Consider the following 13,441-nt stretch of genomic DNA (forward strand, 5'->3'; position numbering starts at 1 on the left):
TTTGTGTTTCAACCGTGTTCATGCAAGTTTTATATAAAGCAGCTTAGACACATAAGGGAATAAAATGTTTATTCCTCTCCTTAATTCTGTTTATGCAGCTCTAGTTTTATTTTTCTTTATTTTAAGTACTTGAAATAAAATTTATTACATTTTAACTGTATAACAATTAAACTGCAAGCATCTTGTTTGTTTCGATTTAAAACTAGGTTTATCGCTTTGAACATCTGGATTTTGTTATAGAACCTCTTTAATACGTTAGTTTACAAATTAGAGACAATTGGTTTCATTTTCTGAAACATTTTATTTGCAAAATCCTTTTAAAATTACTTCATAAACACAACGCGCGTAAATACGGATATCTATTTATACGTCATTAAGTGTTGAAAACCTGGTTGAAACAGATATTAGCCATACATCATATCACCATTTCCAGTAGAGCTTCAAAAAGCCACATTTTCCTACTATTTCCAGGCGCATTTTCAGCACGACGTATCAAATAATAATGGTCGCATATGTCGAGAACATTTTCTAGTGTGCGATTGCAAACACGAACTCGACTGAATTTAGGTGTAGTTGTTTTAAATTTGGAACGCCGCCCGGCGGGCTTGGCGCTTTAACGCTCAGTTCTCTCGCGTCACAAACGCACAACGTGTATAAAGAAAACTGTGACAACATTCACCATAGAACATTCTATAGAAGTAGTGAAAACCGTTTGACTTGTTTTGCCTCTGAAACAACGCCGCCTTCACTGTGATAAAAGTTTAACCAAGATGGATTGCAATTCCTTATCATCGGACGTTTGTTTACGTCCGAAACTGAGGGAAGGCGAAAATAGATTCTTTTATTAGAAATCTGCTTCGCTGTTGTAATAAAGAATTTTTGTTGTCGGGATCATAAACGAGAGGTAAGTTTACACTTATTGAATTCCCGTCGTTGTTGGCTTGTTTGATTTTATTTGTGACATTATTATTGGCAGGAGATTTATAATTCACTGCCAAGCTTGATATTGCTCTGACACTTTTAATCGAGTTCAATTCCCTTAGTCTATTGTGAGCGGTTGTGATATCACAACTTATTTTTTGCAGATTCTGTGTGAGTGTGAAAGTTGGTGGTGATGAGTGATAGCGACAACCAGGACGACCAGGAAGTCCAATTGTCTCTAAAAATCCCGAAAATAACAGCTGAATGTGAATCGCCAACGACTGGCAAATTAGTATCGACGTCACCAGAAATACACTGTGAAGATATGGATACCGGTGAAGATAAGCAGGGCATGTCCCTGAGGAAAAGAAGAAACTTGTCAAAGAACAGAGGTCAAGCTGCAAGACAGAGAGAAAAAACACCCGAGCCCGGCAGAACTCTAAAGCCACACGAAGACACTCCGACATCAGATGACGAAGATTTCTTCAAACCACAACGCAACTCAAGAGAAATAGAAGCAGACAACACATACCAAGAGATGAAACGCTTAGTGCAAGAAAAAGCAAATGTCAAAGATCCAGTGTATGACCTAGACACTGACCAACTTCTAGAGCAAAGGGCAATGGCGGCTATAGAGCGTAGGCGCCGAAGTATTTCACCGTTTGCCATACCAGATAAAGAAGAGCTTGCAAATCTTTTAGAACGAAAAGGGAGCTTTATTGATCCAACTAATAAACTATTATCAACTAATTACGCCCTCACCCCCAAAGACGAAGACTCGTCTAGACGCAATTCATTAACTATTGAACCCCCGAAAGACACTAAACATACGCTTTCAACCCCTTCTCCCTCTCCTAAAGAGAGCAACTTTCCCGCTCCTCTGCCTGCAACGCCTAAAAAGTTAGATGAAATCGTCTACCCTGACGAAAAGAAACCGGAAGATGCAACTAAAAAGCCAAAAACTCCAGTTAAAAATGAAAGTGTTTTCACATTTGACGATAGAGAAGTTAAGCAGACTGTCAAAGCTACTACACCTAAACCTGAATCACCGGCGTCTCCCACGGAACTTGTTACAAAAGTGATTCAAATTGAAAGGACGCCGAGCAAAAAGATGATACCAGAAAAGAAACCAAATGTAGAAGTACGAGAGAGGATTGTTAGAACTCCGAGTAGGAGGATGTCTACAGATATTAAACCCATAATAGCAAAACAACCACCTTCTAAACCAAAAGAACCAAAAGAAGAAACTCGTGCGCCACCTATTAAACCGGCTCGCAGCAAATCTGCTTCAAGATTTGGGGTCAGTTTTTATATGAAAGTATTTTTTATTCTCCTAATCGCTTTGTTAATAGCACTTTATTTCCAATTGACATAATCCCAAGCCATGCAATAAAATGATCGTCATGTACATAGTTTGCCATGATTTTGTAGAATGAGAAGAGTAATTAATAATTTATCCATAATAACATTACAGAATAAAACTAGTGAAAGTGAGATGAGTGAGGATCAACAGAATGCCAAAATAGAAGTTACGAAACGTAGAACTGTGGCCGCACCACGGCGTTACACGAAGAATAAAGTATCACCGAAAGTGAACCGCTCACAGTCAGTACACCGATACGAGGAAACTAGACCGGTAGAGAAAACAGGAACAGGTATGAGCCAAACCAGTCGAGAGATCATCGAGTTGATGCAGAAAGCACGTGCACGAAGTTTATCTATGCCCAAGGAGGATCCTAGAACTCCACCCGAGTACAAACCTGCACACAAGGTATTAAAAACTCCTAATAAAACTCCAACGACGCTAAGGCAGTCGAGAGGCATGTCATGTCCAAAAACTATTCAAATTATTAGCGAAAAAGAAATATTGGCAGGGTTAGTTAAAAGTAAGACGACAAATTTGGAAAAGCAAAGTAGACAAAGCTCGGGATATATTGATGCAAGTCAGTCTGAGTACACTTCCAGTTGCTATTCATCGTCGCCCAGCGAGAACGAGTATGACTTTGATCTATCGGTGCGAACAGCAGAGTTGACGCATAAACTTAATGTTTTAAGCCAAGAAAATGATAGGCGGGAGATGATGACAGGTATAATTTTAGCACCAGAGGACAACGCTACCTCACAGGCCGAGCGAGGTGAACAAAAGTCAGTCTTAAGAAAAAGATCTATCGTTGATTCCAAATCCGGTGCAAAGAAAGAAAGTAAAGAACGCGCGCCGGAAAGAAAAGTGAAACGAAGGTCTATTGAGGAAAGAAATACAAAAGTTGTGCGCTCAAGATGGAAGTTGATTGCTAATTGGCAGCAGTTTAAGCAAGAACAGAAAATCCATTGCGAACAAATAAAGAATTACAGAAACAAATGTATTTGCGATTTACTGATTCTAGTTATAATGTGCGGCCTGGGAGGAATGATGTTTAAAACTTTAGAGGGGTCTTTCGAAAACGCATACAAATGTAGCACAAGGAACGTGAAAAGAGATTTTATAGAGAACCTATGGCGGGGGAGTCATAGTTTGCGGGAGGAAGATTGGAAGTCAATGGCCAGGAAGAAGTTATATGAGTTTGAAGATCAGTTGCACACAGCTCACGAGGCCGGCGTCACATCGTACAGCGGTCAGCGTTCTTGGAACTTCATGAATTCTTTCGTCTACTGCCTGACGTTAGTCACAACTGTCGGTAAGATTAATTATAGATTTTATTTACGCGAACATGAAGTCTGTTTCAGATTGTTTGAACTTTGAAGTTCCATTGCACCGCACTGTTTATCTGCTGAGTCATTGCAATAAACCAAATGAAAATGCACATTTTTTATTTCATTGCGAGTGTTTTGTTTTGTCCACTGTAGTTTAGTTTCACAGGACTCATTTGTTTTTGTTATTAATAGTTATTTTTATGTGAATTCCAGGTTATGGTCACATAGCTCCAAAGACAACGTATGGGCGAGTGGCGACAATAGTTTACGCTACAATCGGGATCCCACTGTTTTTGATCCTGCTCGCTGACTTCGGTAAACTGTTCACGAGGATCATCAAGTTCTTTTGGGCGTTCATCAGAAGGTTTTACTACACGAGAAGTTGTAGGAAGGTCAGGAGAACAGCACCTGTACAGGTAATTTGAATATTTATTTAAGAAACCAATCCTTTTTTATAAACGAGCGTCTAGTCTTAAAAACTAACTCGTAATCCAATGTGGAATATAATAAACTAAATTAAATCTTTAATTAACATGTTTCGTGTCTACAAAATGCAATAAATTGATTATATTCCACAAACTAAATAAAAACTTGTATTAATGAATGCTAGACAACTGATAAGCATATGTATAGGTATATTTCTAAATACATACATAATATATGTAGATAAATTACACAATCATTTGTCCTGGGTGGAGATCAAACCCACGACCTTCGGTATAGCAGTCAGAGTCACTAACCACTATACCAACAGGCAAGTGATACCTGTATTTTTTATGGAAGTGTGTTTTGCATATTCAAATATCCATTAACTTATCTAAATGTCAACGAAGATGATAAAATAGATTTCAATTTATAATGAAACTAGCTGTTGCCCGCAACTTCCTCCGCGTGGTTAGAAGATATAAGTTATGATTTAGGTATAAACCCATTTTTCCGCATTTTCCATTGTATCTTCGCTCCTATTAGTTGCAGCGTGATAGTTTATATCCTAAAACCTTCCTTAAAAAATGGTCTATTCAATACAAAAATATTTTTTCAATTTGAACCAGTAGTTCCTGAGATTAGCGCGTTCAAACAAACAAACAAACAAACAAACTCATCAGCTTTATATATTAGTATAGCTTTAAGGTTTTATTTTAAACTGTAAGTAAACTATGTATTTAAAGAGAAATAACAAGAAAGCTTCGCAAATTGCATTACATTGCTGGCCGTGCTCGGTTTGGGCGTAATGATGCGGTTTACCGCAGACTCGGTTGACGTGCACTACGCATTATAGCGTTTTAGCGGCATTACGTCTAATAAACGATGTTACAGACGAATAACACGAAAGTCATGAGAACAGTTTGGTAAAGCAATCCATTTGAAATTAATTTCTAGTTAATAAAGTTAAATCTATCACTGGAGTAAATTTTACAAGAACTCTTGAATCTTTTTTGTTCTTTTAAGCGACTCCTGCATTAAGGAATTCAATCCTTGTGTCGCGGGGGGTTTTCACAAACACTCATGTCACATGCACAAATACACCCAGACTCAGGTCAAGCATTCGTGGATCACACAAATGCTTGTCCTACGCGGGGATCGAATCCGCGACACGTCGCGCTCAGTGAGTTTGGCGTGGTGACCTCAAATACTCGGCTATACGTGCAGCTTAAAATGAATTGTAATGTTGTATGTATTTAATCTATGATTTAAAAACTACATATGTAGTCAAAGATTAATGTTTCAATGAAAAATAATACAATCTCATTTTCCAAAGTTTTTAAGATTTATATTTACTGACCCGAAAGTGAGGCAACGAAGTAAATATTTATCAAAATAATAAAACCAAATCTTAAATAAACAAAAAGATATCTTTGAGCGCTGTTTTTCTTGAGAACGATGTTCAAATTGCCGTTATAGACAAACAAAGCTAATGTTTTCCTTTTTCTCCAGAAATGAGTAATGATTACGCTCTAGGCGCAGTTGTATTATTGTAGAATGTAGACCCTTTTTGTTTTTAAACAAGGTGGGTTAAATTAGATGGAATACATGTTTTCTTTTTTGGGATTTCAGGAGGTAATGAAGGGCTTGAACATCGTGTATGACGTCGTGCGTCGACCTTCGCAGATTTTCTCTGAGGAAGACATTGAAGAGAGTCCAAACGGAGTCCCGCCACCTGTCGAAAGAAAATCCAGTGACGTCCCTCCTCCTTTGCCTCCAAAACCTGGAACACTACCAAGGGATATCGATCTCGAAACTGACATAGAAACTCCAGCGCCATCAGTCTTCGAAATAGACGATGAGTTTAACCTACCAATCTCAGTAGCAGTATTCATTCTCCTTGTTTACATCATCATTGGAGCTTTCGTGTACAGTTTATGGGAGAAGTGGAACTTCTTCGAGTCATTCTATTTCATCTTCATATCAATATCCACAATCGGTCTCGGCGATCTAGTCCCTGACCATCCAATGTTCATGATGGCATCCATACTTTACTTAGTATTCGGGTTTGCGCTCACGTCTATGTTCATCAACGTCGTTCAACTGAAGTTGTCCAATACGTTTAAACAAGCAAGTGCAAAATTAGGAGCTACCATTGGCTTGAAAGTTGCCGAAGAGGACGGCAGCCTTGTTCCTATAACTCCACCGGCAACTGAAATAGTTCCAGTGCATAAAACAAAGACAGAAATAGATGCTAGCAAAAGTAAAGAACCAGATGACAATGACACTAAAAATAGATAAATAACTGTTGAAAATTCTGAAAGTATTGATAGGATAATGTTTAAAATAAGTCTGACGGTGAATGGCGCTACAATCAATCAAAGTCGACACAAACTGATTTCCAAAGATGGAATACTTCGTGATAATAAAACGTTTATAATAACGCCCGTGGTGCTATAGAAAGTATTTGCTGTAAGCATGTTAAGTGATATCGTTACTAATACTATAATTACAAGTTTACCAAAACTTATCTAAACGTGTTTGTTGCTGTGTGTGTAAATAAAGATTTTTTACATGTTGTTTTGGATTTCATTTATGTTAAATGGTGAACCACGAAATTTATAATTTCTAGAACTCATCAATAATTATAGAATACTTGCTTGTAGACAAATCACATTTCTTAGAGATAATCTTTAATGTCTCTAATGTACAAAGCTGGCTAGTTAAATTCATATCAAATAGGAATGTGTTCTATTCAATATTTTAGAGAGGTGTAAAGGTCCTCTAGGTACGTACCCTATTAAGTGTATTTCGCGGCTTTGTCGTAAAATGGAAGTGACATCGAGCATAGTCTGAAAAGGTTTGCAAGAATTTAATTACGGCGGCACGTAATCCAGGCGATGCGATCAGCTGCATAGAAAACGGTTGAGAATTACTTGGAACTGTTCAACGTGGATATGGTTTATGGGAAGAGTATTTAAAGCTAATTATCACGAAATTATGATTTTTCTATTTTAGGCAGTAAGTGAGTCTATTAAGAAATTGTTTTATGAAAGGGATGTAGGCAGTGGTAAAATTTGTTCAAAGTGGAGTCTTTGGAGTGTGCTTTAAAATTTATCTTGCCTAAAATTAACCGACATTCAATGTTTTTGACTTCAAGACATTTTCAAGTTACCACGTGAGTAATCACGAATCACCTATGCAACCATTAGGATAAGTGAATGGTGTTGTTTTGCCAAAAGCCGTCTTTAATATCTTTAGTCTGCGTACAATTTGAATACATTTGGAACAAAAATTAGAAAAAAATTGAGAATCAACGTTAGGGATTCAATAAACCAGCGGGATTTTCCGAAACGCTGCGGACTCCGCACACAAAGTCTAAAGGAAGTAGTGGATGTTAGTCAGTTAAAGTCTAACGCTCCCTTCCACTCAACCAAAAGCGAGAAGAGTAATTTGATGATTAGCCATCCGAAAAAAATAATTGTAAGAAAGCCAGAACATTATTACCACTTCCTTATCCAACGTTCTGTCAGTCAAAACCACGAGTCTTATAGACATCAGTTGCTTGTGTTAATTCCTCTTTTTGTAAGCAACGTGCCGGCGTCCCGATGGGGAGCATTATACTTTGATTGATTACACCACTACACCGAGAGTTGAAAGCTCCGTGGAATGAGGCGAACACGGTTTGACACTCTAAAGAATTTCGGTTATAAAATGTATACTTATACAGTGCATACCGTACTGTTAGAATATAAATTTTAGTTGCGCGTTGTGCTATAAGACGTTGGGGATAAATCCTTTGTGCAAAGTTGGATTTTTTGGGGTGGTAATTAAATGAGAAATTCAATTTTTATCAGAGCATATTTATGTAGGTGGGTAATATAGGTCTTTAACTATTTTAATTTTATTTTATTCATCACTAGCTTTTCGCTCGCGGTTTCGCCTGCGTCGAGGTCGGTTATATCGCGTTCCCAAAAGAACTCTTCAAAAGTCCGGGATAAAAACTATCCTATGTTATTTCTCAAGGTCAACTCTATCTCTGTACCAAATTTCATTAAAATCAGTTCAGTGGTTTAGACGTGCAAGCGTAACAGACAGACAGAAAGAGTTACTTTCGCATTTATAATATTAGTAGGGATATATATTCCAAACAAAGTCCACAACTGGGCCACCGTCAAAAACACCCGATCATACATCAGCTGAAGCCAGTCTGTGCCAGCTGTCCTTTTAGGTCATCCGATTCATGGTCTCCATTCAAGTATTTGGGTACTCCATCGAAAAATAGTCTCTCCTATATCCTTATTATTTAACAACGATGAAAATCAATTATTAACAACCTGGTTTTGAGTAACCATTGCCTCCTACGTACACATTGATATCAAACCAAAGTATGGAAGAACAAAAGTAAGTAAGGAGTACATTGAAATAAAAACGTCTGTGATTCAATGCGAAAGAATTACTTTCTGTAATTGTAAAAGACATTGCCACCAAAAAAAAAATCGAATGAGTCCGTATTATATCGTTTTTTTTTTATCGATAATTAATTAATGGGTGAAAGAGTTTCCGGTAGCCAAAATACACGACCTCTATAGTTTTCAAAACAATATGCAAATAAAAATATTGTATCGTTCTTTATGTTTACCTAAGTGTACCGACTATGACAACGCGGTTCCCTACAGCTGCTGGGCACAGGAGTCGGGGATCACTCGCGCATGCTCTGCGCGACACGTCTGGACGTTCAGCCGTATCTACTACAAATTTTCTCTTAGTTGTCGGCGAGACAAATGATTATTCCAATTCGCTATTAGAGAAATGTTTTTATTAAATTAAAACAATTCACTAGGTATCAAGTGATTTTATTTTTTATCGGTTTCTGTCAACAGTATTCAAACATAGTTTAGTATCATTGTAATGTTATTCTGAATCGGTCGTCGGTCCCACTTCACAGTCTTCAAATGCTGTTTCAGTGTCGTCCATACATTCCATATTTTCTTCGTCGTATCATAAGTTTTAGACATCACGTATTCATCGACGACATCCTTCTCGTAATAAACCGACATAAGATATCGAAATTTCTCTTCGAAGTTAGACAATTTCTTCAAATTATCCTTACACCAAGATAAATGAATTTGAGCTGTGTTCATATTTATATTGCCGATTTGAGAGTAGTAGTTAATTGAAGCTAGTATTGCATTATCATTGATAAACTTGTCCTTGATATTTTTGTAGAAAAAATTATAGTTCTTCAGCTCATTATAGATTTCACTGTTTTCATAATTACACACAGCACTATTGAAATCGTCAACGTATATCATATTTCTACATTTAAATCTCATGTTGAATTCAGCTTGAATATATTTAGAGAAGAAATCGTCGGAATCCAAGGTTTCAGCCTCATTGATAACTACACCTTTCTTCATTTTTTGTATTAATATCAAATTAATTACAAGACTCGGTATCGCAGCGGGTAGCAGCTCACATAATGGATCCATGTGACTGTATCTCGACCAACCAGTTAAAATGATCCCTTTGAAATCATATACTTTGCTTTCTCCGCCGAATTTGTACCCAAGGATAAAGTTTAGCCAAGCAATGTGATTGTTGAACCGGTTTTTGAAATTAGGCGTCGTCGCCACCCGGCCGTCGGCGCCTTTATAGGCAGTGGCTATCCAAATATTCTTGAATTTTCGATGGTAATTGAGGAGGTCCGTATGGGAGACGGTTAAACGTGGTTTGTAGTCCCAATAAACTGGTTCGACGTCAGCGTTGTCCATGCTGCTCAGTTGCAAGCCTTTCTTTCCTCGAAGCATGTCGTCCCATATTAGAACTGTTGTGCGAGGACTGAGCTCATGTATCGTAGTTTCCAGTGTTTGAAGGTGCTTATAAAATAGCTTTCTGTAAAAATGGAAATGTAAGTTTTTATTGACTGTCAACGTGCGGACTTTTTATATGGGAGGCCTTTGCCTGGCATTGGGACAGTATAGGCCGGTATTGAAGGTTATGTGGGACAAACTAAAAATAAATAAATACGAATACAATAAAATTTGGTCGGTGCTTGGCAAATTAATCAACAGAAGATCAATTCACGCATACACAATAGTGGGTATCGATTCAGTCTATCTAGGTCCACCACAGAACAAAGTCCTCGACCAAGTTACACCGCAGCACCCGGTCTTCTGCCTTCTGCATGTAGACTAAGCTAGCTATCTTTTTTTAGGTCATCGGTCCATCGGGCTGGGGCCGGCCCACACTGCGTTTACCGCGTAGTCTCCACTGTATGACCCATCTCCTACTTACTTTATTGTCACGGCATTTAAATTATAACATTACGAACAACGCCAAATATGGATCTCGATGGTGGGCAATTGCGGAGGCTTATGTCCAGCAGTGAACGAATAAGTGCTGATGATGATCATGCACAAAGTGGTTTAAGAAAATCATTTTAAAAGTTTCGTATACTTACATATTCGTTAGATTCCTGTGACGACACTTGTCACATTTGTTGATATGATAAACTTCATCACAACCGATGTGAATATGGTTCAACGGTACTATGCTCGCATGGAAATTTATCACCTGTAAACAAAGTAAATAACCAATTTAAATTTTAATTATCTCCGGCCATTTTGCTTTGACACTCTACTGATGATTAAATGAAAACAGTTTGAGCATCTCTCGTAGGTAATTGTGTTAAAAAGACTGGATTGATTATGGCGTAACAAAAATAAGGTACCTAAGAGAATGTACCGGTACTTCTATTATACACTATCGAAGTTTTTCAACGGCGAATATACTCGTAGTCGCATGTTCGTCATCCGTTTCGAGCTTTCTTTGTCATTAAAAAGGAATTTCAGTATTTTCCAGTAATTCATGTTTTTTTCTAAAATAAAATGTATAGTTTCCTAGTTTCGGTAAAATCTAAGAGAACAAATTAGTAGAGGCATAAATTTCCTTCAACAAACCAGAAACATATTCATGAATCCACAAATGCTTGTTCTGAGTCTGGGTATCTCAACACTCAATATTTTTATTGTCATTGTGGATGTGCTGTGTATGTTCGTGAAAACCCCGTGACACACGGATTAAATGACTTAGTGCGGGAGACGTGTAAAAAAAAAATCGCGTGCCAAGTGTGTAGATATCTAAATTCGTACATGATTGTAACTGACCTGTGTCAACATTTCCTTCACCAGCTGCAGGCTGCCGGCCTTACTGGGGCACATAGAATCTGGGAACTTCTGTGACTCTCTCAATTGTCTGAACTCTTGCAGCTTGAGCGCATGTTCCATGTGACCGAATGTTTGAATCAAAGGTATTATCTCAATACCCATATTAACGGATTTGTTCAGGAAATTTTTGAGCTGTTATAAATAGAATAGTATTTATCGTAGTATATTAAAGCAGGAACATATTTTGGCCAGTCGGTCATTTGTGGAGAGCAATCTCAGCAAAGGCTGGACCAATTTAGATGGGATATTGTCAGATAGCTAAAGTTATGAGGCTTTTTATGTTATTATTTATTTATTATACTGTAGTAAACTATAAGATGTGCCGAAGTATTGAACTATAATTGTGCAGTGAGGTTTGTGACACCAAGTATTGTTTAGCTTAATATGTACATAAAAGGAATTCGGTTGAGACAAGCAATCATATAATAAAGAAATGCGAGTAAATTCAGTTTGGATAAAAATTTGGGGTAAATAGCAATATTGTTTTGATACATTTATATTTTAAACAGAAGATTTCATAATTGTTTCAGGAAATTCAATTCAATGTAAATACAATATAATTTTACGTTTGATTGTGCAGATGTTTTGTATGATTGTGCAGCCTCATATGAATTAAACAAAGAGCCGAGACCTTCACCAATTAGTAGTTTTATAGTATAAGTGGTCGTGAGTGTAGTGATATTGTGGAAGAAAAAACTTACCTCATTTTTATCGTAGCAGTTCCTTGAGCTGATATTGACGAGGTCCCCTTCATATGGGAACATATCTTCGTATTCCATAAGGAGCCCATTGACTCCATAGTACTTGAAGACTGGAAGAAGAGACTCCAAATACTTCAATTTTGGCGGGGACCCCTTCAAATCTAGATGCACGACGACGTGCTTCAAAGAGAGCCCCACTGAAGACTGACCCACGGAGTCATTCTTCCGATTAATCCACTTTTCAATGAAGAAATAGAAGAGGAACAAGTAAATCGTCAATAACGAAAAAGTTAGAACGAAAAATTTTATTCTTATCGACCTCATAATGGCGAAACACCGCATTATTTGTCTTCTTGTCATCTCATGTCAGTGGACGGAAAAAATGATAAAACCTCTTTGCAGAATATTCACTAGACGAATAAGACAAGTGGTCTTCACGAAATGCGATGCTAACTGTTTTAAATGAGGTTGTTGTCAAGCGTCGGACAGTTGCATGGCTTCAGTCCACATAAGTCGTAAATAAAATTGTGAGTACACTTAACGAGCTGATGAACTATATAACACAAAAATTAGGTTGAGGTACGAGTATTTTTATGTATCTGTTGTCTATTTGATGGCCTGAAAAAAATAAAATGTCAAAGCTATAAAAATGGTAGGTATATGTCTTTCTTATGAATTTCTTTCTTGTTTCTCTATTTAAAGCCGGAGACATAATATTGTGTTGTGGTGTGTTGTTACGCACCAGTAGACTAGACTTTGGATTTCATACTTTTTGGTAGGAAGACTTATTTGTCGTGGTGCGCTACGATGGATTTATAAAAAAAATGACGAAAGAATTATGAGGTAAATTACAAATGGCTTTAACTAAATAATCTCTAAGGTCATCCTTCCCCTGTATCAATTTAAACGTAGCCTTTCAGCGTTATTATCTTTGCAAATCGAAAATCCACAATCCTTATTAGACAGCTAAGTAAATTTGAACTTTATTGTTCAAGGAATAGAGACTAGACTGTCAGTTTTGTTACGTTTGTTATTCCAAACTGCTAGTTAGCCGTGAGTTGTAGCTGTCAAGATCCTGAACCGATTTATATTATTTATTGCTGAAACGTTCTTCTATTTCAGTCAATCGCAGTGAATCTATATTTATTACAGTTAGTACTAGCAGCTTTTAAGTATTGCTGAACTAGTTGTGAAAGCGGGATGGCAATATATGCTGTAGAGCAGCGTCCCTTTTCCACAGCCGGAACAATATCTTTAAGAATTGTTGTTGGATAATGTAAGCCTGATAAAGTAGGGTTTTAGAATCATATTGTGTTTTGAAGGAGGTGGGAGTAAGTCAATGAATATTCATTATTGTTGAAAAAGTTTTGAGTTTTGTACGATCAGAAAAGATCTCTATATTTCCAACTTCTTAGTAAATTTACTTAAATATGTTTAAGGGACATTGATGAGTATTTTCTTTGCTGTTGGTTGATG

General features: G+C 37.2%; 2 protein-coding genes across 2 annotated transcripts; one reads left to right on the top strand and one right to left on the bottom strand.

Moving 5' to 3' along the window:
* Positions 1 to 623: 623 nt before the first annotated feature.
* On the top strand, positions 624 to 6,614 carry LOC113494815 (serine/arginine repetitive matrix protein 2-like). The gene is made up of 5 exons (XM_026873300.1): positions 624 to 904; positions 1,086 to 2,221; positions 2,396 to 3,596; positions 3,826 to 4,028; positions 5,668 to 6,614. Exons 2-5 carry the CDS (start codon positions 1,115 to 1,117, stop codon positions 6,334 to 6,336), a joined length of 3,180 nt encoding a protein of 1,059 aa, XP_026729101.1. The 5' UTR covers positions 624 to 904; positions 1,086 to 1,114; the 3' UTR covers positions 6,337 to 6,614.
* Positions 6,615 to 8,873: 2,259 nt separating this feature from the next.
* LOC113495382 (hexosaminidase D-like) lies at positions 8,874 to 12,792 on the bottom strand. The gene is made up of 4 exons (XM_026874075.1): positions 11,966 to 12,792; positions 11,205 to 11,396; positions 10,499 to 10,611; positions 8,874 to 9,930 (listed from the first exon to the last, which is right to left on the bottom strand). The coding sequence occupies exons 1-4, from the start codon at positions 12,323 to 12,325 to the stop codon at positions 8,922 to 8,924; spliced, it is 1,674 nt and encodes a 557-aa protein (XP_026729876.1). The 5' UTR covers positions 12,326 to 12,792; the 3' UTR covers positions 8,874 to 8,921.
* Positions 12,793 to 13,441: the final 649 nt, after the last annotated feature.

This window comes from Trichoplusia ni, chromosome 6, assembly GCF_003590095.1.
Source record: "Trichoplusia ni isolate ovarian cell line Hi5 chromosome 6, tn1, whole genome shotgun sequence".
NCBI lineage: Eukaryota > Metazoa > Arthropoda > Insecta > Lepidoptera > Noctuidae > Trichoplusia > Trichoplusia ni.